Source organism: Erpetoichthys calabaricus, chromosome 14 (assembly GCF_900747795.2).
Source record: "Erpetoichthys calabaricus chromosome 14, fErpCal1.3, whole genome shotgun sequence".
Lineage (NCBI taxonomy): Eukaryota > Metazoa > Chordata > Cladistia > Polypteriformes > Polypteridae > Erpetoichthys > Erpetoichthys calabaricus.
In genome coordinates this window covers 104,963,014-104,984,800 of record NC_041407.2, presented here as the reverse complement: position 1 = coordinate 104,984,800, position 21,787 = coordinate 104,963,014, and the positions used below count along the sequence as shown (strand labels likewise).

Sequence of the window (21,787 nt, the reverse complement as noted above, 5' to 3'; positions counted from 1 at the left end):
ACTCTGATTCCCTCTAAACCTAAGACAAAAGCTGGAAAAGTGCAAACCATAACAGGTACCCACCTTAGCACCAGGACCGCCAGGGAAACCAGGAGGACCAGCGGGACCAGTTGGGCCCTAAAGAAGAAAAATAAGAAAGCGCAAGATTGAAGATGCAGGTCCAGTTTTGGTAGTTATTCGATATCCTGGATATACCTTCACATTTCAGATACTTACAGGTGGTCCAGCAGCGCCAGAAGGTCCATCGTTACCACGGGCACCCTGAAAGAGGAAGCATACATGAGTGCCTGAACTGTAGTCCTCATGGATGTGCCACTTCATGACCCTACGTAGCTCAAGACATGAGAATGTGAATCCAAGGGATGGAGAAGTTGACACTAAGGGTTCTGCACAGGCTATAAAATTCAGCCAAAGGCAGGTCCTGACATTGACTCACTGTGTGTGTTGGTGCAGGATTCTGATACCCAAAGGTCAGGCCACCAAAACCAACAGGTGCAATTTCAGGCCATCTTGTATTCCAATGGACTGAAAACTGCATCTTTGGAAGTCACTTCCATAGAAAGTGTTTTGGGGAATATGGTGTCCCCTTGTTTAATCCATAATAGATACATTTGGCTCCAACCACCCAAGAATAGGTTAGAAAAAAATCAAGAAGATGGGCATTACTTACAGCAGGGCCAGAAGGTCCTGGGCGACCTCTCTCACCGGGAAGACCACGGGGACCCTAAAAGAGAAAGAAAAAAAGCAACATCAATGAGGGTTTGTAGAAAATAAGTCACCAACCTCTGAGCCATGGAAAATGGGCTCAGACTTCACTTTTCTTAGATCTGTTTTAGGTCAATGACTCTCCCACACACTAGGATGTCTCCCATAATTCCAGCTGCCTCAGCTCACTAAAATTACTTGCAATTTGAAGGTAATCTCTGGATCTTAGCCTGCTTAGAGACCTCTTTGCTTTTCTATTCAATTAACTTCCTACCATATTCTAAATGAATGAAAGAAACTTAAAATAGAGATGTACCATTGCTCCGGGAGCTCCATTCTCTCCAGCTGCACCGGCCTCACCCTACAACAGAAGAACAGAAGGTCAAACCATGTCAATCCACAAAGGAGGAACCCAACAAGAGCCACTGGCTGTTATCTCACCTTGGGACCAGCTGGTCCAGAGTCACCCTTGGCACCATCTAGACCACTGAAACCCTGTATTAGGAGAAAAAAAGACAAGAGTAACTCATGGGTCAAAGGGGACATGGTGGGAAGGCCATCAGGAGAAATGTTATTGGGCCTGCTGGCACTAACACCAGGAAGGCCTTACTTACTCTGTGTCCCTTGATTCCTGGAAGTCCAGGAGTTCCTGGGAAGCCACGAGCACCCTGAGAAAAAAGAAGAAGAAAAAATGGAGAAAAGTCAATCACTTTCTTCTATACAAAATTTTGGAACTATCAGTGGTAAATGTCACTTTAGCATTCATAGGCAACTCTAATGGGGAAGATGGTGGAACAATAATAGAGAACGTTTTGGGATGCATTAGTCCAGGCAGCCCAACTAAGAGAGACAATGCTCAGAATTAGATGGGTACTCTGCTGACAATGGACTCAAGGATTAGAGGCCTACTTCAAAATGGTAGAACACTCACCTGAGGACCAGAGGGACCGCGTTCACCGGGACGGCCTGGTTTGCCAGCTTCACCCTAAAGATAATAGAAAGAACAGGTCAGCTTCCATTATCCTTTATACTCACGGCCATTGAGAGGTCAAGAAGCTCATACAAAATTAACCAAAATGTTGAATTTTTTTGAATATATGCTGTAGGTTCTTCAACCATGAGAAACAACTGAAGTTTACTTACATCTTCACCATTCTTGCCAGGGGGGCCAGCTGGACCACGGGGACCCATTGCACCCTAAGGAAGTGACAGTAAAAGATACCAAAGTGTTAACAATTCAGTCAGGAAGCAGGAACCAGAACAGGATCAAGTTGTGATGCTGACTATCAGGCCACACCAAAACAGCAACTGGAGGAAATGAGATGGAGAAGAAGGGAGATGATATTAGAGGACATATCAAGAAGCTTTGATGGAGGATACCAGAAGAACAGATCAGAGGAAATTGAATGGGAAGCAAAGAGAAAGTAATGAAACTGTGTGAATTGAAGAGAAAATGGATGGAAGCTGGGGAAAAGAGGTGTTACCGAAGAGGAAGTGACATTAAAATCAAGGGAAAATCACAGAAGCGGGAAAACAAATATGAAGATCAAAGGAAAAGAAATGAGAGGTGTGAATAAGAAAGTCATTACAGTGGAGGATTGAGGTGTGATTAATGGACAGTAGAAAGAAAGAGCTCAGCTATCTTGGTATCTGATTTGAGAAACAAGAGTGGACATCAGTGGGCACAAAGGCTGTGAATGGAGGAGAAAGAGAAAATGAGGAAATAACATGGGGTGGAGAAGATAGGAAAAACAATGCCTGGAAGTATCAAGTTCAAACCAGAAACTGTCAAAATAGCAAGAAGATAAAAGGTGTGAAGTAGAAGATTTCAGAGCATAGTAGATGTAAAAAAGAGAGCAAAAGAAACAAGTAGAAGCTGAGATTACAATGAACTAGTTAGATACAGTGAGAGTACATGTGAAATACGGTGACAAAAAACACCAGGAAGTACATATGGGAATGAGAGGATGAGTAGAGCTGACACCAAACAGGGAGTTTGGAGAGAAGGCTGCTAAAGCAGAGATGTGATTAAACAAAAATTGAGCTGTAGAGGTGACACTGAGACAAGGAGACAACCAAAAAATTAAGGCAACAAAGTGAGAGATTACCCCAAACAAGAGGCATGAACATGGTATCAATAAAGAGGAGCAGCCCTTAACAAAAAGTGAGCCAAGGAGATGACAACAGAAGACAGGGTGTATGATTACAGGACGAGAAAGTAGCAGAGATGACCCTGAACATTGGGTTTTGAAGGCAATGCTGATGAAGAAAAGATGTGATTAAACAAGAGGTGAGCTGTGGAAATGGTACCGGGAAGGAAGAGATGACATTAGATAAGGGGTGAGGGTAGGGCATATGGTCACAGAAGAAGAGGGTAGTGGGAATGACACCAGAAAATAAGGAGTAAAACTCCAATGACCCTAAACAAGAGGTATGGCCATGAAGTCAGTGAAGAGGAATTGGTCTTAGATAAGAAGCGAGTTGTGGAGATGACACCGGGAAGGAGAAGATTTCCAGAGAAGGTAATGCTGAGAGGTAGGAGGTGACCCCAAACAAGAGGCATAAATATGACATCAATAAAGAGGAGAAGACCTTAGACAAAAAGTAAGTATGTATGATCAAAGGAGAAGAAGGTTCTGGAAATGACCCCAAACATGGGTTATGAATATACTGCCAATGAAGAGATATGATTGAATAAGTTGATGACAGAAGATAAGGTGAATGATTACAGAAGAAGTTAGTAGTGGAGATTGCCATAGAAAATAAGGAATAAAATTTACAGGATTACACCAAACGAGAGGCTTTCACATGACATCAGTGAAGAGGAATGTGCTTTACACAAGAAGTAAGCTGTAGAGATGACACCCGTATAGAAGGAGCTGACTAAAGAACATGCAGCAAAAGATGGAGGAGATGACCCCAAACAAGAGGCATGGACATAATATCATTGAAGTGGAGTCCAAATTGAAAAGGAGGCCTCAGTAGACAGAGTGATTAAAGTAGGAGAATAAGGTAATGGCCGCAAATAAGCGGTGCGACCATGACGTCAGTGGGACTTTGGGAAGAAATGAGCTGTGAAGATAATACCAGTGAATAGGAGATGACATTAGACGCAGAAACCGTAACAGAAAACTCGAGTGCGTGGTTAGAAAAGAGGAGAGGTAGTAGAGATTAGTGCTGAAGATTAAATGAGGGGAGAAGAAATTTGACAACAGATTGGACTACAAGACAGTTGAGAAGTTAAGACCATGTCATAGAGTAGTGTTTTGAAGTGACTAGGCCAAAGGTGAGCCATGGAGGTGACATCACTGGAGAATAGAGATGATGTGTGGAGAATACACTGGAGGGGGAAGATAAGTGAGTTGCGGATGGAAAAGAACTGTTAAGGTGACACCATTAAACGAGAGATGTGAACAGAAGAGAAGCAAGGAGAGGAGACTATTCCACACATGATTTGTAAGGAGGACATTGAATGAAGACAAGATTCCACCAAAATAGAGTGGAGATGGTGGTCCACACAAAATGAGACCAAGGAAGTGATTAAATGGAAGGTGGGGAATGGAGATGACATCAATGAAGAACACACATGCGCTGAGGTGAAAGGTAAGGTGAGGGAATGTCATTAATGAAGAAGATCTGATAAAGGTGAAAAAAATATGGAGTGGAGATGACATCACACATCAAGTGAATGTGAGATAGGATCAGTCATGAGGTGAGGAGATGACAGCAAATATGAGCTTTGGAAGAGTGATGACAAGATAAAAGCTGAGGAAGAGTACATGTCACCACACACATTTAAGAAGAGTCTGGAAAAGTGAAATAGTGGAGAGTGGAAAAAGAAATGTGGATTGACATCCATGAAGAAGAGAAGTCAGGAGGTAGAATGTGGACACTGCACACTATGTGTGTAATTGATGTTTGTGAGCAAGGTATGATAAAGAGGAAAGGTACGGAATGGAGATGACATCACATCTGAATTGGACATGTGACACCAGTTATAGGTGCAAGGTGGGTCAAACAGGTGACACCAGACATGACATCAGTCAGGAAGACATTTGACAAGATGAGAAGTGGGGAGTGAAGATGACACCAAAATCAGGACAGAACATCAAAAATGAACCTACTAAAACTATTGGATATGAATTATATACTCACAGAAGAACCAGGCTCACCAGGCTCACCGGGTGGACCTTGGAAACCTTGGGGACCCTGAAAATGAGCAAAATAATGTGGTTAGCAGAATCCATAAAGCAGCAGGCCTATCATTGTTGTACATGTCTATTAAGCCCATTAAGTGAGCATTAATTAGGGTGGAAATTAGAAAATCAGCTGTGGTCTACTGAAACATCAACCAAAAGTGTACTTACGGGAGAGCCTGCAGGTCCTGGAGGACCACGGGGACCCATTGGACCCTAGAAAGGGAAACACAAAAAAGGAAAGATCAAAATGTGAAAGGGAACCCAAGAAAAGGTAAGATCTTTGCTCGGTGGGTGGCTTACTATGTGACCTGGTACTGGGCCTGAACAATACAAACCAGTTGGATGGATTTAGAGGACCCTGAGTGGGGATCACACATGCACTTCAAGCCTTCCGATCACTTTTGGGGTTTGACCAAGAAAAGGCAGATTCTTACCATGGGACCGGGAACTGCCATTCCACCGCCTGACTTCTCATCATAGCCACCAGACATTTGAGGAGCGAAGTTCTGTAGAGAAGAAGACAAGATGGCTTCTAAGCTACTGCATTTGTTAGGCTCCACATTTCAGCAGTCATTTCTGAAATAAAGGCGTTATACTCACTCCGCCAAGGCCAGGGGGACCAGGAGGACCAGGGGGGCCAGGGAGACCAGGCTGTCCAGGGATGCCATCGTTGCCAGCAGGCCCAGGGAATCCCTATGAATGAGAAGAAGAGAAGATGCACTTGTCAGTAAACAACCATGCTGGAGAAAATAAAGGTGAAAGGGTTTGATTAAAGTGACATTTCTCTGAAATACTAAATGGTTGAAGGTGTCAACCAGAGGAGACATCAAGCCAAAGCAGACATCCTACAAGGCACTGGCTGAAACAAGCAAGGCCTGCGGAGAATGTTCAATCCAAAGAGCCCTAATGGGGGGCACTGGGTGGCACTGACTACACTACCAGGCATGATTCTAGGGAAGAGACAACACAGTGACACCTACCCGGTCACCCTTCATTCCACGCTCTCCCTTTGGTCCTGGAGGTCCCTATAATTGAGAAATAAATAAATAAATAGAGTTAAGTATACATTAAAAACTTGAAGCTTTATACACATATATGTGTTTGCATATATGAAGGAAGAAGAGAACAAGAGGCAAAACGTCCACTGGTATACAAATGGCTGTACAGCAGGTGACTGATATTCAACTTAAAGGCACTATAATTACATGCTCATTCACATATTATTGTGAACTAGCTATTACAGATTGGTGGGTTAATTGATTGATTATAATCCTCATTAACAATTTAGGTCATGTGTATGCACCCCTCCAATAATCATAGCATTCCATTCAGTCACTCATTCAGTCAAGTCAAGGGTTCAAAAAGTCCAAATAAAAAAAAGAAATAATCACCTGGACTTCTGGGTAGGGCTCTTGGGCTACTGTTGAAGAAAAGAACAGACATGAATGAGTACATGTGTTTAAGATAATCATCTGAGTTATCTCATCATGAAGGTATGCATAGTGGAGTGAAGAGGCTTCACTTTTATGCAAATCGTCAATCTTCCCTAACTGTACACACCTAAATGTCACATAGCATATTTGATCCAAAAGTAATGATTTTAATTTAGAAGAAATGATGGCTGCTGGTTGCAGAAAGAAAGAAAGAAAGAAAGAAAGAAAGAAAGAAAGAAAGAAAGAAAGAAAGAAAAAGAAAGAAAGAAAAATGAATATAGAGGCGCTCTATGTAAGGTGCGTGCGCATCTGCAAGTCAATCGCGCTTCCTGCTGGACGTTGCCGAACTCCTCCAGGTCTTTCTCTCCATGTCTCCTGGCCAACTGTCCACCTGAATCGCTCACGCTGCGCTGCGCTGGCAGGCGTACGTGTGCAAAAAGACGAGAGAAATGCATAGGTACCCTCGGCATCGGGGCAGAATGGACAGCATTCTCCGTGAGGGATCTCCGGATTGTCGCATTCAAGTTCTTCCTCACAGACCACATCGTCGCAGAGGATGTTGCCGCTGTCACACACGCAGATCTGGCACGGTTCAGGTTTCCATACGTCTTTATTGTTGTACAACTGGCCATCTTTCATACAGCTGCCGAATGGATCTGATAGTAGAGGGGAGAGGAACGGGGGTGCGGTGAGTGTAGGCTCCGCCCTCCGAGGCACACCACAGACCCGCAGGTAACAAGAAGCGCACGACTTGAAGTGATGTTTGCTATGCAGCTTCCAGTACATATTTCCCATTGAATATATTGTACATGGAAAAAAACTGAAATCAATTTTATTCATATTTGAGCGTGTACAGAGACAGACAGACAGACAGACAGACAGATAGACAATTAGACGGATAGATAGATCCGTCTAGCACTTCCTGATAAAGCAAACTTCATCATATGCATTGCTTTGCTTCACCATTTTGCGCAAATAAATACACTGAAAGGGAAAAATGACGGACGCTAAGAAACTTAAACTAACTTTTAACAAAATCGCAATGCCATTTTCCCCTTGCACGATCACAATCTTATGTGTGTTCTTGCAGATTCCTGTTAACTATTTCCTCTATCCTCCACGTTTTTCATTGTATAGCGACAAAGAAATATTCTTAATTGCTTTATTATTATTTATAGTAATCAGTTAATACGTTAAATGTAATCCCTTTATAAAAGCAGTGTAAATCCTAGAGGACCACTGGCTCTTACCACTCGTGACCACAAGGTGGCGCCAAAGCGCCACGTGATGTTAGCATATCCCGCCTCGCTTTAAACTCCGTTAACCCGAACTCTCCTGTCATCTGACGCCACTGCATATTTTAAAGTAATTGATCGCAGTTGTATTGGCACATAACACTGCGCAGTGGCTCCCCCCCCCCCCTTTTTTTTCTGATTGTCGGTAATTAGATTCGTCTGTTTTTCCACTGTTTAAAATATGATTACTATATGGACAGCGTGGCGCAGTTCTCGGGTTTCGCCACGAGGTGGCAAGCACGACTCAAGAAAGCAGATTAGCCAAATTTTCCAACATCCCCGAAATTTTCTGATGAAGTGATGTCTAGACCACTTTAACTGCAGACAGGGGGAAAGAATCTCTACTTTGCTTTTTTTTAATGCAACTTAAAAATCTACATTCTGTTACTAGAATTACTTTAGAGAATACACTTTTGGCCATGGTGACTTTAAACAGAGTGCTGCAATCTCCCCGCACAGTTATGCTCAAAATTGCGCATAAAAAAATTAGCCTGCGGGCGTCTTTTTTATGTGCATGCAGCTTCCTTTTACAAACTTGTTCAAGTTTGACAGTCTCCTGGGGACATGTTTTTGCAGGCATTGTACACGCCCACCGTGTAGAATGTGATAAAAAAAGAATAGGAGCAAGAGCCCCCGAGCAGTCGCTCGCTTATTAGTATGACTTTTTTTTTTTTTTTGCGTAAAGTTGCGTGGCTCATTTTTATTAATAACTTATAAATCACGCACCACGACCCATTCAGTGAAAGCAAAGCCCATCATGCAATATACTGGCTAACAGTTTGCTTTGGTATCAGAAGTGCCCAGCATCCAAAAATTTAATCATTCGATTAAATTTTATAACATTTTTTCATAATTAAATCATAATAAAAGCGATAACAAGTAAAATTTTAACAGAGAGTTTATCTCGGTAACTAACCTTCGAAATTTGAATATACTAGCCCAATAAAGTCATCGGAAAGTTTTACTCACAGTCATCCTCGCCTTGAGCGTTTGCCAAAAATACCGTTGCTGCTAGGAGCAACACTAGCCGAGTATCCACAAAGCTGAACATGTCTAAATATTAGACATGTAGACTCTTTGAGGTCAGGTGAAAGCTCGCTCCTTAGAGTCCAGTCATACACGTCAGGTGAGGGTCTTTGTATCTCCAGGCCAGACCTCAGCAGAAACTTCCTACTGCCTAAACTTTGCAGTGAGCGGGGTTTTTATATGATAAAGCGCCTTTGGGGGAGGAGCGCGCGGTCCCAACAAAGTTCTGCATGTGCGGCGTTGGACGCCCCTCCTTCGGTATTGAGGGGGCTGGCTGAAAAAAGAAAGGGGGGAAAATCCTCCTTTCTTTGGATATTCTTTGTCTTTGCCTCTCTCACTCTCTCTCTCTTTCTCTCTCTCTCTCTATCTATCTGTCTATCTTCGGACTTCAGAAACTTTTTTGTGTAGTGGCGGTGGGGGGTTCGAGGACAAGAAAACGAAAAGACGGAAGATGTGACAGACCAGCGCTCCTCGGCGTGAGAACGGTGACCCCCCCAGCCCCACGGGTCCGGGACGAGCCGTCTCGAAATCCCCTAGGAGACTATGGGGTGTCACCCGTCCAGCTCATCGGGGTCACTGGCAACGCTTCGCTTCTTTGAATGAGTTAGAAAGATGCTATTCTTTCTTTCTTTCTTTCTTTCTTTCTTTCTTTCTTTCTTTCTTTCTTTCTTTCTTTCTTTCTTTCTTTCTTTTTGTGTTCAGGTGTATTACTTCTTTGTTGCCTTTGTTAGTACTGATAAAACGATTTATTGATGTGAATAATAAAATTGATATCAAAACTCAATTCGACTTTTTCTTTCTTTCTTTCTTTCTTTCTTTCTTTCTTTCTTTCTTTCTTTCTTTCTTTCTTTCTTTCTTTCTTTCTTTCTTAACTTAATTACACATTGTGCGAGGTGCTATATGTGCGCATCTTTCTTTGTTTCTTTCTTTGTAACTTTTTGTGAAAGGTACTATATATGCGCATATTTCTTTTTTTTTTTTTTGTAACTTAATTTCTCCGTAATGTGAAAGGTGCCATATCATTCATTTCTTCACTTTCTTCAGGCGAACCTAAGTAAGTTTTATTTTTGTCCAGTCCGCTCTGAAGCTCTATCAGAGGGTCTTTTTGTCAGAGAATGTTAGAAATAAAATATCCGAAAAAAACAGCCTTGAAAATTCTAATGGTGATCGTTCACTCACGACTACCTCTGGGGGGCAGAGAAGGAAAGTTGAAAGCAAAGCGCGACGTTCTGTGTTGTATCTTGTACACCTGAGCAAAGGTTCAAAGCAGAAGAGGTTTTAATTTTCGCTCTTATCTCCATTCACAGGAACTGTGTGCCCTCGAATTGTGGATAAGCGAACGCTACACGTGAACTGCGTGAAAATGCAAATAATGTAGAATTGACTTTATTGATAGATAGATAGATAGATAGATAGATAGATAGATAGATAGATAGATAGATAGATAGATAGATAGATAGATATAAAAGGCGATATATGGTAGATAGATACAGAGGTAGATAGATATGTAAGGCGCAATAGATAGATAGATAGATAGATAGATAGATAGATAGATATCATATAGCACCGCGCCTTACATATCTATCTACCTATCTATCTATCTATTATATAGCGCCTTTCATATCTATCTATCTATCTATCTATCTATCTATCTATCTATCTATCTATCTATCTATCTATCTATCTATCTATTATATAGTGCCTTTCATTTCTATCTATTATATAGTGCCTTTTCTATCTATCTATCTATCTATCTATCTATCTATCTATCTATCTATCTATCTATCTATCTATCTATCTATCTATCTATCTATCTATCTATCTATCTATCTATCTATCCCGTTGCTTGTGCCGACTTGTCAAAACTTTATTGAGATTCGAGTTTTGCAGATCAGGATGGTGATAGTTTTTTTTTGTTTCGCTTTGTTTTTCTAAATTAAATTGCTCATCATATTAACTTTCTTTTTTTCCCTTCTTAATTTTTATTCCCATCTTCCCAGTCCCTCAAATTTCTTTTCAACTCTTCCCTTAGCTTCTGCTCGATATAAACATGTTAATTCAGAGCATCTTAATATATATAAAAAGACACTGTAACACAGTTGAAAGAAAAGCCCGATTAATATTACATCTCCACTTGCATTCAATGTCTAAGCAGCCATTTCACATTTAATACGAAATAAAGATTTTAGTTGCTTTTCTCTTTTCTTGTGAATCTCTGTTTTGGCATGAATACATTCCACGTTGAATGCTTGGGGGGAGGGGGGGGGGGGGGGCTCCAAATGACACATGGAAACCATACAATTATGGGAAGATTATAATTATATTCAAAATAGATATTTACCGAGTAATAAGCTACCCTTTCTTCCTTAACAAAATATATATTTGACGGCAATTGTTTTAAACCCGTTCTTGGAAAATACAATACGGGTTAAATATCTTAAATATGGGAGAAGAGTCTTATTTTTTGTGTGTAATGCTTTTGGAAACATAATTTAGGTGCAGGGGTCTCAAAAAGCGAATAAAAAATAGAATCAAATCTGACTTTTTTTTTTGTTTTATGGACGTGCCTCAGTTTTCTAGCAGCCCATCTTTTTGTCTGCACGTGCCGAACGTTTTGCAGAACAAGTTCTTTTTTTCGCTCAAAAATAGAAAGTGACACGTTGGTATAATCCAAAGTCTACGTATATCTTAAATTTACTTGAAATGTAATTAGTCACATCGCATAGGCGCTTTTTTTTTGGTGTATGTCGGGGGGGTGGTTTTGAAGAGAGAATGGAGCAGGCATTTCAAAGTGTGCAATGGGGGACACGTTGCAAGTTGATTTTCACAAATGTTCAATCCCAGTTCGTAATTTAACTGCAATAATGTGGAACTTTTCCAAACTGCGTGTGTTTAATTTTTTTTTTTTTTCAAAAGCATGACAGGATAAAAGAATGCAATCGTTTAACTTTCAAAAATGCCACCTCATCACTCGGAGTTTAGATTGAGGGCATATAAAGGGAGGCGGCCCCTAATCTAAAATCCTTGCGAATCCGCACCTCCCGATCACAGCCCCCCCGACACATACACACAACACACACTTGCTCCCCCCCACCTTTATTATAGGATAAACTGTTAAAGGTGTGCAACAACGTGGCGCTGGAATCATTAACACGCGGAAGAAGAACCTATAATGTTAGGCTACATTTTATTTTATTTTATTTTTTGTATTCCAAAGTCTAAATTTCATTGTAACTGAGCGTTATATGTTGGAAGTGACAAAAAAAAAAGCCCGTCCGGTCTCAACATTGAAAAAGACCAAGTCCACCCTTAAAAAAATGAAGGTCCTGGAGCGTTTCTTTAAAAGCGGTGTCATATTGAACCATTTTTGGTTCTCATCCGCATCAAGAACCTTCTGTTCATTCCGATATGTAACAGGCTTCATAAATGACAATGAATGTGACATGCCTATAGCTCCTGATTTTAAAAGGACTCTACGTATGTTAGCGCAGACTAATTCCAGGTTTTCTTAATTTAGTGTCCGGCTATGTATCAAAACACATTTCAGTTTCTATTCTACATACCAGAAAGTTTTTTCAAAGCACAAAGAACCAACCTGATATGCAAAGATCCCTTCCCAGAATGAAATGGTGCCCGATCGAGCAGCGGCTCCATACAAACTCCCCATTAGGAACATTTTACTGTTGATTATTGATCTTTGATGGATCGTGAGACTTAACAGAGAATCTCATTTAACTCTCATTGAAGAATCGACTTTATCACAGATGTTTCTTCTAGAATTCCTTAGATCAGCGGTTCTCAATCTGTAACAAGTAAGAAAAGTGACAAAAAAGGGGGCACGAAGATGTGAAGAAAAGAAAACAAGAATCGAAAATATGAAAAATACATCTATTGAAACCAAAAGAAATGAACTTAAACTACATTCTGATACTAGAAAAATAAATAGAGAGTTAGATAAATGTCGATAAAAGTTAAGTAGGTATAATAACATATGTATCTATGATATATCATTAATTAAAAAAGAACAAGTTGGTATTAGTGGGCTCCTTTCAATAAATGACATTATTTCTAATGCCATTTTCACTTCTGTCCTGAGCTGACATCTTTGGGAAATTTTAGAAATTTTAGAATTTTTTTTTTTAAACAAAGAAACATTTCATTCTGGGAAGGAGTCTTTGTCAATGAAGTTGGTTCTTTGGGATTCGAAAAGCTTCCTGACAGGTGGACAAAACAGAAATCTATGATGTGTAGTAGGCAGTATACTATGAGGTCAAGAGAACCTCACGTTAACCTTCTTGATTGTGTGTAGCAAAAAGTCCATTCAAAGTCAGTAATTCACAAATCTGTTATCATCTCTTCATGGTTACTTGTGGCGCCTGGTACAGATCTAAACAGATAACGGTTGTTGGTGGAACCTTTATATGGAACATTCTTTTGTGAATCCAAAATTGTGGCCTTATGGCGTTGCTCTGAAGAGCCATTTTTTTTTTTTTTAAAGAGTGTAGGGTAGAGTTGCCATCACCATGTAACGGGGACGATGTCCCTAAAAATGTTAAACGGTGACCCTGACCCTGAGATGTTCGATGAGAATCAAAACTGGTTGCTGCACCACATGCAGATGTGCTGTCTTGTAAGGAAGGTGGTCATCACACTAAGGGTGTCTGACAGTCAGGGCAGCTCTTCCCTTGGTCAGTGGGGTTGTTCCCTGTGCTGACACTGTCCTTCAGGCTCAGATGTGGTGCCAATGCAGTACCAGCAAGCAGACACTGGGCCATTGTAGGCAGACATATTGGCCCTATAGTAGCAGCCAACCATGGCCCAATTGGAATTGGCACATTGGCACATCTATCTATCTATCTATCTATCTATCTATCTATCTATCTATCTATCTATCTATCTATCTATCTATCTATCTATCTATCTATCTATCTATCTATCTATCTATCTATCTATCTATCTATCTATCTATCTATCTATCATGTTTCTTATGTGTTAGTGCTAATGACTAACAACAGAGATGCAGTCTGTACAGTTAATCAGCAGCTCTAGTCAGGGTGTGCTAAACTGAAGTAGTGAGTCTTCAGCCAGGATTTAAAAGCTGAGACCGAGTCCTGGTGCTCCCTGTCTTGCTATATACTGTAGTTGCGAGACATGGCCGCTATTCAGTGACCTTTGATGAAGACTCGACTCCTTCATGTGTATCTCTTCAGAGAATCCTTGGGTCCCGCTTGTTTGACTTTGTGTTGCTCATGGAGTCCCGAATGAGGCACATGACCTGCATTGTGAGGGAACATCTGTTATGGCATTACGGCCTGTTTCCTTTAGGGGGCGGTATTTTGTAATTATGTAATTGCGGCATCTATCTATCTATCTATCTATCTATCTATCTATCTATCTATCTATCTATCTATCTATCTATCTATCTATCTATCTATCTATCTATCTATCTATCTATCTATCTATCCAAAACAATGAGAGCACAAGAAAGCCCAAATACAGTCACAAACCTTAAAAAAACTCTATGAATGCCAATCCATCCATCCATTTTCACCCGCTTATTCAGGGTTACCTATCACCAAGCACCTGTCCCAGTAAGCAAGTGGTGCAGGCAGGAACAATCCCTGGACAAGGCACCAGAGCATGACACGGTGAACCCCCTCTCGCACACACACATAGGGGCGACTTAGCATCACCAGTCCACCTAACTGGCATCATTTTGGACTGTGGGAGGAAACCAACATGCAAGCTCCATGCCAGGAGGACCCAGGATGTGAACTGTGGTGTCTCCCAGTGGCATTAACACCTATTAGTTTTTTTTTTTGTTCTTTATTTCGCCTTATACAATTTCTTGTATTAGGAATTTGTTAGTTTTCGCATACCCCTTGGGGTCAGAGCACAGGGTCAGCCATTGTACAGCACCCCTGGAGCAATTACAGGTTAAGGGTCTTGCTCAAGGGCCCAGCAGAGCAGTGGCCTTTTGGCAGTGACAGGGATTCAAACCGGCAACCTTCGGGATACCAGCGCAGATCCTTAGCCTCAGAGCCACCACTCCGCCTCAAGTGACCCTTTCATTGAAACTTCATTTTTTGTGTTTAGATTATTTATCAATTAAATTATGTGTAATTATTAAGATTTACAATTAATAAGAAAAGGAATAAAAAATTATACTGCTTTGGCTTTAAACTATTTATTCTTAGAAAACACGAAATGCCTTTGCATTTATTGCTACTTGTCCACCATTTTTTTTTGTTTGTTTGTTTTGCAGTGTTATAACCCTGAAGGTGAAAACATTACTAATAAGGTTTAAAAAATGTACAATTTTAGCCAATATAAAAGTGATACTTTTTGAAGTTGTTTCATTTGTTATTTATACTTCTAGAATCGATATTTTAAAATTATGGTCAGCGGTACCAAACCATCACAAGGTCAATGAGGAGCTTACTGAACTGGTGCTGCCAGCCATTTAACCCATTTTGGGCTACCAGGGAAACTTTACTAAGGGGCTCCTTGTTGCAGTCCCCACATTGGGCAGTGCAGAATGTAATTGGGTTCTCCTAAACCCACACTGCCCATGGTCTGCCCACAGGGAGCCACTGTATGCATGTTTGATGGGGTACATTTTTGTCTGTTATGATGACTTGTGGCACATTGGACATGCAGATGAACATTTCACTGTAATCTGAACACATACTGTAACAATAACACCACTACTGCCACCTGTGAAGTGTGATCTGCTTAATAATCTATCTATCTATCTATCTATCTATCTATCTATCTATCTATCTATCTATCTATCTATCTATCTATCTATCTATGTATCTATCTATCTATTATATAGTGCCTTTCACATCTATCTATCTATCTATCTATCTATCTATCTATCTATCTATCTATCTATCTATCTATCTATCTATCTATCTATCTATCTATCTATTATATAGTGCCTTTCACATCTATCTATCTATCTATCTATCTATCTATCTATCTATCTATCTATCTATCTATCTATCTATCTATCTATCTATCTATCTATTATATAGTGCCTTTCACATCTATCTATCTATCTATCTATCTATCTATCTATCTATCTATCTATCTATCTATCTATCTATCTATCTATCTATCTATCTATTATATAGTGCCTTTCACATCTATCTATCTATCTATCTATCTATCTATCTATCTATCTATCTATCTATCTATCTATCTATCTATCTATCTATCTATCTATCTATCTACTATATAGTGCCTTTCACATCTATCTATCTATCTATCTATCTATCTATCTATCTATCTATCTATCTATCTATCTATCTATCTATCTATCTATCTATCTATCTATCTATCTATCTATCTATTATATAGTGCCTTTCACATCTATCTATCTATCTATCTATCTATCTATCTATCTATCTATCTATCTATCTATCTATCTATCTATTATATAGTGCCTTTCACATCTATCTATCTATCTATCTATCTATCTATCTATCTATCTATCTATCTATCTATCTATCTATCTATCTATCTATCTATTATATAGTGCCTTTCATCATCTATCTATCTATCTATCTATCTATCTATCTATCTATCTATCTATCTATCTATCTATCTATCTATCTATCTATCTATCTATCTATCTATCTATCTATCTATCTATCTATCTATCTATCTATCTATCTATCTATCTATCTATCTATCAAAATACACTGCTCAGAAAGTATAAGCTAACACTTAATCATCCCAATCCAACACCAAGTCAGTGAAACTTCAGGGATATCAGTCTGTCCATTTAGGAAGTAGAACTGATTGTGAATCATCGTCACCTGCTTTGGTGCATGTCGGTGGTCCCGTTCAGTCGTCCACTGAGAGTGTGTGCAGCTCACATATATGGGAGCACCAAAATCTTTTAAGTGCTGTAAATGTCTCAATCTGGTCATGCTTTCACGGCAGCACAGAACCTAAGGGTTGGTTCCAGACAATCCATCGCAGATCCCTTTATTAATTATTTCAGTCGCACATTCTTGTTGAAATTGACACACTTGAGGTGTATCGTAAAATCCCAGGACACTGAGGCTTAAACGCACTCCTCTCCGTGCTCCTGCTCACTGGAATAAAGCTGCCAACTTACACTGCATACATTTTATTATCTTAAAAAAATCTTTTTTTTTTTTTTTTTTTAATAAAGATTTTGTAACGACAGAGGGGTTGCCGCCAGCCTCACTCTTTCAAGGGTTACAAACGTGTCTTAGCTGGATTTTCTGTAAAGCAGGTGCGCTGAAGGCGCTCCAAGTTCAGGTCGTTCCTTAAATATTAGCACCCCTGGGCAAAAGCTTATGGCCATTTAGCTCAGTGACTAAATTATTTCAAAGAGTGAATTAGAATTAGTCCTGTCTTCAAAACCACTTGTAACATTATATTTTATATTTGGATGTAATTGGACAATCAATAAATGTTATTTCAGAAATCACGGCATACACTCACTGAACAAATTCTTCTGAACTAATATTGGGTTGGGCCTCCTTTTGCTCTCAAAAAAGCTTCATCTCAGGGTTCCTTTCGAGATTCTGGTCCATGTTGACACGATTGTGTTACGCGGTTTCTGCAGATTTGTCAGCTGCCTGATTTGTCTACCATATCCCAAAGGTTTTCTGCTGGATTCTGATCTGGTGACTGGGAAGGCCACTGAAGACCAATGAACTCTATGCCATGTTCATGAAACCTTCTTGGTTGGTGACATGATTGTGTTATTGTGTTGAAAGTAGCCATTAGAAGATGGGTCAATTATGGCCATGAAGGGTAAGCAACGATACTGTGATAGACCTCGGCCTTCAAAACAATGAATGATTGGTCTTAATGATGACTGAAGTGTGCAAGAAAAACTTCTCCATATCATTACACCACCAGCACCAGCCTGGACTGTTTGCACACAACAGGTTGGGCACATGGATTCCTACTGTTGGTGCCTACCATCTGTCTGTCTGATTCATCAGACCAGGCAACGTTTTTCAAGTCTTCAGCTGATCCTGTGCCCACCACAGCTTTAGCTTTCTGTTCTTAGCCGACAGGAGGGGAAACCCGCGTGGTCTTCTGCTGTTGTAGCCCATCCACCTTAAGGTTCTTAGATGCTTTCTGCTCACCACAGTTACTGCATCAAAGTGAGTGTAAGCCCTCCTTTTAGTTTGAATCATTCTGGCCCTTCTCCTCTGACCTCTATCATCAACAAGGCATTTCTATCTGCAGAACTGCCACTCACCGGATGTTTTTTTGCTTTTCTCAGAGTAAAATCCCAGAAGATCAGCAATTACAGAAATACTCAAAGCAGCCCCTCTGGCACCAACACTCAAGCCAAGGTCCTAATCACTGCAGATCACTGCACGTCACACGGGACCGGAAATGACATCTTTGAGGCAGAAACTGGAAGTGACGTCTTCAGGGCCAGAACTGGAAGTGACGTCATCGGGGCCATGGCAGAACTCCCTGTAACTGGTCTGCAGAGGAGTGAGAGAGAGAAAGAGTCAGTGCACTCCGCCACCCCCTGTTCTGGCATGGAATTGCTCTCCTTCAGACACAGCTCAAAAAACATAAGGGACCACTTAATCATCCCAGTTCAACACCAAGTCAATGAAGCTTCAGGGACATCAGTCTGTCCAGTTAGGAAGAAGAAGTGACTGTGAATCAACGTCACCTGCTTTGGTCCAAATGAAAGTGACAACAGGTGACCTGGAGAGGCAACAGCAAGACACCCCCATCCCAAAAACGGACAGGTGGCCACAGACAGTTGCTCTCTCCTTATCCCTCCTGACTGGTTCTTCTTTAGTTTTGCGTTTTGCTAGTGTCCTCATCACTACCGGTAGCACGAGGTGGTACCTGCAGCCCATTCAGGTTTCACGGGTGGTCCAGCTCCTCCATGATGGCACATCCATATGTACTGTCGCAAGGAAATTTGTCGTGCCTCCCAGCACAATCTCAAGAAAATGGAGGAGATACCAGGAGATGGGTCCGTTTACATGAGGAAAGCTGGACAGGGCCGTAGACGGGCATCAAGCCAGCAGCAGGGCAGCTATCTGCTCCTTTGAGCGAGGAGGAACAGGAGGGGCACTGCCAGAGCCTTACAAATGACCTCTAGCTGGCTGCAGGTGTGCATGTTTGTGACCAAACTGTCAGAAACCGATTCCGTGAGGGTGGCATGAGAGCCCGACGTCTTCTAGTGAGATCCGTGCTCACAGTTTGATTAGCATTCACCAGAGAATACACAATTGGCAGCTCCGCCATTGGTGACCTGAGAGCAGGTTCACCCTGAGCACATGCGACAGACGTGAAAGAGTCTGGAGATCCAGTGGTGAATGTGATGCAGCCTGCAACATCATTCAGCTGGAACAGTTTGGTGGTGGGTCAGTGATCATCCTTGGAGTAATCTGACTGCTCTTAGGTACTGAGATGATGGCTGTTGTCAGATGTTACACTAGTGCAGTGGGCCCTGTGTTCCTCCTGGTGCAGGACAATGCCCAGCCACGTGTGGCCAGAGTGTGCAGACAGTTCCTGGATGATGAAGGTATTACTGCCATTGACTGGCAACTCACGTCCCTCAGACCTGACTCCAAGTGAGAACCTCTGGGATCTTATGTATCAGTGCATCCCACGTTGCCAAGTAAGGCCACAGACCATCCAGGAGTTCACTAGATCTATGAGGAGAGCCTCCAGGATGTCATACGCTGTCTCACCAGGAGCATGAGCAGATGTTGTCTGGGGCCACACACACATCAGGAGTTGCCGTGATGAAATTCACACAAGTTGGATCAGCCTGGGATTTCAATTCTTGACTTGGATTTTCAGTGTGATGTTGAATCAGCCCTCAACGGTGATTTTGGTTTCCCTTGACCGTTGTTACTTCATTTTGTTGTCAATGAATTACACAGCATTACGCAGTAAAAATTTTCCACTTGCTCATCAAGATCTGATGTGTGACTTAAGTGATCCCTTCATTTTGTTGAGCAGTTGCATATACAAAATGGACGACAATATCGACGTTCTGTCAGCGAACTGGCAGGAAAACGCTTTGAGCGGAAATGGGAGATGTGTGTGAAGACATCAAAAAGAATCAAAGCCAGGAGATCAATAATAGTAACTGAAGCCCAAAAAAAATGGAGGTCCAATGGGACAAGCACAAGGTCAAAAACCAGAAGGAACATGCGAGAGGACTTTGAACAAAGGTAAATGATGGAGTTTTCGTATCTGCAGATCGGATAAGGAAGAGGAACCCAAACCAACCTTACAAACAGGTCACGACCTCTGAGGCCCCGCCCCCTAGAAATGTCATGACGTGGACCTAATGACGGGAACTTGTAAAGGAGATCAAGGACCCAAAATGGCGTCAAATATGTTACAACGACACAACGGTGCCCATAAACCATTAAGAATTTTGAGCAATTGACAGGAACAGAATCCTTGACCTGAAATAAAACCCTAATTCAAGTACCAGATGTTACCACATGTCCAAACCAAATGATGACAATCAGGGGCTTAGCACAATCTTTTCAGGGTTTAAGCCTTTGAAGTTCCTTCTGGGGCCTGTGAACTCAACGCAGTGAGGGTGTTGGACGTGTGTATCGAAGCAGGTGAAATGGCCAATGGGGAAGATGGTGGATGTCTTTCCTTCATACCAGAGTTCCATAGCTGTGTGAAATGTCTACTGCAGGTGACAGAGTAGCCAAGTCGAAAGCAATGTGCTTCTTCTTCTTCTTCTTCTTCTTCTTCTTCTTCTTCTTCTTCTTCTTCTTCAGACAGGACAAATGCTAGACACCAAGCTTGTCCCTCTCCCCCCCAACCACCCCGAGACTCTCAGTTAGTTGTCATTATGGCCTGCTTTGGCGTTCTGCAGCTATCATTACGGAGAAGTCAAAATATATATTTTTAGGATCCTATCAAAGGATTCAAAAACATTTCTATAATTAGCCGCCTGCCTGCCAAGAGAGCAGAGCATACCATTTTGAGGGCTACTCCTTTTTCCAAACTATATGCGTTGTGCGACCTTTACCGTTTATTTTAAGTGGAGATGAGTGTTATTAACAAGTTAGGGAAAGAGAAATTGTACGGTGCCTCACCAGGGCGCCCCTTTTCTTTCATTTCGACTAAGACGCTGTTGTTCAAAAAGGCAAACTGTTTGAGCAAACCTGGTGGAAAAAAGGAACAAGCATTGCCCACCGCCTTCTGGAAGAATCCCCTTCTTCCTAATAGACTGCAATGGTATGACATCCTAACCCTGACTTAATCCCAAAACTAACCCTAATCTAACCTTCTGGAATAATCCAGAAAAGAAGGAGCATATTCTACCTTCTTGTGGTATGGGTCGGAGGTTTGGTACCACATAACTGAAAGGGTACATTTTCTAGAATACTGGCACCCCGAATTACCATAATGTGTCCTCAGAATGGGGTGAGAGGAGAGAATCCGAGAGATGAAAGTAAATACAGGGTGGAGAGTGGTCACTTGAGTCTGAGTGGGGACAAGTGGGAAAAACTGAGGACTGAGTTCACAGCTAAACCAACCTAACCTTCTGGAATGATCTCCTTCTTCCAAACAAACTGAAATGGTATGACATTGTGAATTTCCCCTTGGGATTAATAAAGTATCTATCTATCTATCTATCTATCTATCTATCTATCTATCTATCTATCTATCTATCTATCTATCTATCTATCTATCTATCTATCTATCTATCTATCTATCTATCTATCTATCTATCTATCTATCTATCTATCTATCTATCTATCTAACCCTAACCCTAACCCAATTCCGATCTGATGTGTCCCTAATCCTTAATCCTTCATTACCAACTCCCCGATCTCAGGGGGTTGCAGGAACACATGGAGTTATTCAAAGGGTGTCGGCTCCTTGTAGGCTTTAGAAGGAATAGATAGATAGATAGATAGATAGATAGATAGATAGATAGATAGATAGATAGACAGATAGATAGATAGATAGATAGATAGATAGATAGATAGATAGATAGATAGATAGATAGATAGATAGATAGATAGATAGATAGATAGATAGATAGATAGATAGATAGATAGATAGATAGATAGATAGATAGATAGATACTTTATTAATCCCAAGGGGAAATTCA

At 41.1% G+C, this 21,787-nt stretch overlaps 2 protein-coding genes across 6 annotated transcripts in view; one reads left to right on the top strand and one right to left on the bottom strand.

Annotated features, from left to right (window-relative positions):
• LOC114664453 (collagen alpha-1(I) chain-like) overlaps positions 1-8,815 on the bottom strand; it is a 32,123-nt gene extending 23,308 nt beyond the window's left edge. For 2 of the 5 annotated variants that reach the window (XM_051936375.1, XM_028818537.2), the window contains exons 1-16: positions 8,602-8,813; positions 6,799-6,993; positions 6,296-6,324; positions 5,885-5,929; positions 5,505-5,597; positions 5,339-5,410; positions 5,073-5,117; positions 4,861-4,914; positions 1,849-1,902; positions 1,637-1,690; positions 1,320-1,373; positions 1,147-1,200; positions 1,022-1,066; positions 671-724; positions 217-261; positions 64-117 (exon numbers count right to left, since the gene is read on the bottom strand). In XM_051936375.1, coding sequence (XP_051792335.1) covers positions 64-117; positions 217-261; positions 671-724; positions 1,022-1,066; positions 1,147-1,200; positions 1,320-1,373; positions 1,637-1,690; positions 1,849-1,902; positions 4,861-4,914; positions 5,073-5,117; positions 5,339-5,410; positions 5,505-5,597; positions 5,885-5,929; positions 6,296-6,324; positions 6,799-6,993; positions 8,602-8,683 — 1,029 coding nt within the window. In that variant the 5' untranslated portion in view covers positions 8,684-8,813. Of the gene's footprint in view, positions 1-63; positions 118-216; positions 262-670; positions 725-1,021; positions 1,067-1,146; positions 1,201-1,319; positions 1,374-1,636; positions 1,691-1,848; positions 1,903-4,860; positions 4,915-5,072; positions 5,118-5,338; positions 5,411-5,504; positions 5,598-5,884; positions 5,930-6,295; positions 6,325-6,798; positions 6,994-8,601 lie in introns of all 5 variants that reach the window. The other 3 variants (XM_051936379.1, XM_051936376.1, XM_051936378.1) reach the window with 3 other exon arrangements.
• LOC114664509 (pyruvate dehydrogenase (acetyl-transferring) kinase isozyme 2, mitochondrial-like) overlaps positions 1-21,787 on the top strand; it is a 905,310-nt gene that overhangs the window by 427,295 nt on the left and 456,228 nt on the right. The window lies entirely within an intron of this gene.